At 38.1% G+C, this 3,879-nt stretch overlaps 1 protein-coding gene across 1 annotated transcript in view; it reads right to left on the reverse strand.

Moving 5' to 3' along the window:
- LOC107600026 (breakpoint cluster region protein-like) overlaps positions 1-3,879 on the reverse strand; it is a 27,046-nt gene that overhangs the window by 15,415 nt on the left and 7,752 nt on the right. The window contains exons 2-6 of the mRNA XM_016291794.1: positions 1,092-1,180; positions 864-1,009; positions 706-766; positions 575-627; positions 260-400 (exon numbers count right to left, since the gene is read on the reverse strand). Coding sequence (XP_016147280.1) covers positions 260-400; positions 575-627; positions 706-766; positions 864-1,009; positions 1,092-1,180 — 490 coding nt within the window. The remainder of the gene's footprint in view (positions 1-259; positions 401-574; positions 628-705; positions 767-863; positions 1,010-1,091; positions 1,181-3,879) is intronic.

The raw sequence follows: 3,879 nt of genomic DNA on the forward strand, positions 1-3,879 counted from the left end.
TATATTTATTTACTGCCTGTTGGTCACACCACATGACTTGGACAGACAATTGTTTAGTTTTTTTTTCCAAAAAATTAATGTCGCAGTTTTGTAAAAACATTATTTTTTAAACAAAATCGTATGAATTAAATATTTATTTAAATATTCATCATGATTTCAGGGACAGTTGTATCAATCAATCATTGTTCAAATAAATTAAGAGACAAAAAAATGTCAGGTCATTGACCTACAGCCTGCTCTTTCACTGGGCAGCACTGACCTCTCCTTTCTTCACTGTCATAGACTGACGGCGGGGCGTGATCTCCTCATTAATGCTGGAGAGGAAGTTCTGGGAAATGCGGAGGGCGTCCTGCAGGAGAGGGTGATCTGGATGACTGGATGGGGTGTGCTTCAACAGGTCCTGAAACACACAGACTTATCTAATATCGCAAAACACTCAATTTATCGAACGTGTAAATCAATACAGCCTAAGCTCATCCAAATAAAACACGAGCACTGTTGCGCCACTAACCTGTAAACATTCTCACATGAGAAAAATAAATCATTAGGTGTATGTTCTTTCAATGTTACTCACATGGAGGACAAGAGTACTGCGAGTGACTCGATCTACTGGTTTATACAGCAGCGCTAAGAACGAGAAAGGCAAAAGAGTGATCAAAACACTAAGTGGCGTAAAAGGAGAGTAAAAGTGGAAAAACTACTTACATTCCAGAGAGTTCTTGGCATTCTGATCTTTACCCTCTTTAGCGCTCTTGACTTTCAGATTCTGAAGGTGAAATGATATAGAAGTACATAAATACACAAGGAGGCAAAGATATCAGGCCTTGTTTTGCCAGTATAATGTAAGTGACCTTAGAACTAACCTCTGAAATCTCTGCAAACTGAGAATTGGCTTGACAACACTTTTCGGCCGTTTCCACGGCAACCTTATAGTTGTCCACAAAAGCCCTGTACACGCCGAGCTGGCTGGCCTGTGTGGGAAGATAAAACGACAGGAGAGAGTGAGAGTGAGAGAGAAGGTGGTTTAAAGATAAAAGTCAGTGCTATAGGCGAATTACTCATGCATGTTACTTCAGCTTAATTTTGCTTACTAAGGTAGAGCAGACAGTTTTTCGTGGCCTGTTTTGGCATGGTTGACATGCTTCTGATAATCAAACACAAGCGAATACCAGTCTGACTGCTTAAAGACAACAGCACTCAACACAGACCAATTATCACAATGACGTAATGGGTCAACCTTAAAGGAATAGTTCACCCAAAAAATTATATTTGTTGAAAATTCACTCACCCTCAGGCCATCCAAGATATAGATGAGTTTCATCGAAACAGATTCACATCACTTGCTCACCAATGGATCCTCTGCAGTGTGAAGAATGAGAGTCCAAACAGCTGATGAAAACAAAACTCCACAACACCACTCCAGTCCATCAATTAACGTCTTGTGAAATAAAAAGCTGTGTGTTTGTAAGAAACAAATCCATAATTAAGGAGTTACAACTTATAGCCATTGTATCCATCCCCTTTCACTTATGCTTGATCTGTGCATATTTCTCTCCTGATTCAGATGAGATGACTTTTTCCACTGTAGAAAGCGATATAATGGAGAGAGGACTCATTTTAAGTTAAAAACGTCTTTGTGATGGATTTGTTTTATTTATTACAAACTTTTAATTTCACAAGATGTTAACTGATATATACTGGAGTCGTGTGGATTACTTGTGGATTATTGTGATGCTTTTATCCACTGTTTGAACTTTGCAGAGGGTCCACTGCTGACCAAGTGATGTAAAGCTGAATTTTCCCAAACCTGTTCAGATGAAGAAACAAACTCATCTACATCTTGGATGGCATAAGGGCGAGTACATTTTCATAAAATGTTAATTTTTGGGTGAACTATTCTGAAAGTGAAAAAAGTGACGTGACATGTGACCAAGTATGGTGATCCATACTCGGAATTTGTGCTCTGCATTTATCCCATCCAAAGTGCATACACACACAGCAGTGAACACACACACACACACAGTGAACACACACACAGCAGTGGGCAGCCATTTTTGCTGCGGCGCCCGGGGAGCAGTTGGGGGTTCGGTGCCTTGCTCATGGGCACCTCAGTCATGGTATTGAAGGTGGGAGAAAGCGCTGTACATTCACTCCCCCCACCTACAATCCCTGCCGGTACGAGACTTGAACCCGCAACCTTTGGATTACGAGTCCGACTCTCTAACCATTAGGCCACGACTTCCCCTTTAAAGTATCAAAATCCTTCATAAACATATTAATTATTACAGTACATGCTTGAACCTATTATAACCTAAGCAAATAGTGAAATTATAATCACCTATTTTAATATTTATTGTGTATTATAAATTCTTCAAAAATTACAACCATCCCACAGCTGTGGCATCAGTTCCACAACATCAAACTAATAAGTTTTTTTATGTAGTTTGTGTGTGTTCCATGTGATATCTGAAGAAAATGCCAGGTAAACTCCCTACAATTATCACAATGCTGGAGAGATTGTGGAAAGGTGGGGGACTATGCTCATATATTTTGGGAATGTCCTAAAATACAAGTGTATTGGCAGGGGGTTAAAAGGGAAATAAGTAAAATTTTAGGATGTGACATACCAATGCACCCAGTATTTTTTCTGCTTGATGGTTTCCCCCCAGATCAGTTAAGTAAATCCCAACTATTTGTATTACATATATTATTAACATGCAAAAAAATAAGAAATCAGGAAGGGCGCCAACACTTTTTCACACCACTGTATATATATATATATATATTTGTTTGTAAAAATGCACAGTTTTATAAATATCTGAAAGTACACTCTTAACATCACTCAGTCAAGCATTGTAATATGATAATCAATATTATTTAATGATAGAACTTTTGTAATTAGAATTAAAACTTGATAACCATGTATGAATGCATATTAGTAATTTTAACTGAACTTCGGACTGGTGGTGGTGCTTTTTTTGGTCATTCAGTGTTTCTGTAAAAACAAAATTAAAATTGGGGGAAAACTAACAAAAATACTGATTAGATAATAATGATACGAATTCTACTAATAAGAACAATATAAAACGCACCAAGGATTAATGAGCTACTGGATTCATGAATATTAATCAGGTTGTGTGCGTTCGCTCGAACTGATTTGCTGAAATCAAAACAGGGACGATAATAGGTGAGCGCCAGCCAATGAGATTGCCGTTTGCGCATTAGTTCCGCCCACTAATTTAAAAAAAGCGGTAGTTCTTAAAAGCAGAACAATTCCAAACGAACTCCGTTAATTTGACAGTAAAATACAACAAAGAATATCGTTTACATGTAGCGCGTCAATTCTCTCTCTCCCTCTCTTGCTGCGTGTGTGTGAAACAAAGTGACGGCGAGTCGTGTGCCTTCACACTAGAGTTTACGGTACGTTAAATACAGGTGCGTTGCAAATCCATTCAGATGAACTGAAAAACAGCACAGATCGCTTGGCGGAGAGTGAAACTCTGAAGGGCTCAGTCAGAGTGTTTGGCGAGTGAAAATATATCTGTGCTAAACTTATACTTAGCCTCCAACTCACACACTGGCGAGTAAAATCTGAGAATTTATTAACAATTAGCTAATATTAAACATCATTTAATCACCAGAGTGAAGATTTAGTCTCATATGCGAGTGATTTACTGGCAATGTAGAGGGTTGCCCAACCTTTCTTTAGTCGCGGCACCCTTTGGAAATTTTAACAAATTTGTGGCACCCTACAAAATTAATTGTCGTCACAATATTTGAATTTCTAACTTCGATGTGATAATTTGAAAGGTATAGATATTCAGTACAACAGGGAAGAACTGCAGAATATAATGTCATACAGATATTTTTAATATTATA

Source organism: Sinocyclocheilus grahami, unplaced genomic scaffold (assembly GCF_001515645.1).
Source record: "Sinocyclocheilus grahami isolate Dianchi unplaced genomic scaffold, SAMN03320097.WGS_v1.1 scaffold276.1, whole genome shotgun sequence".
Lineage (NCBI taxonomy): Eukaryota > Metazoa > Chordata > Actinopteri > Cypriniformes > Cyprinidae > Sinocyclocheilus > Sinocyclocheilus grahami.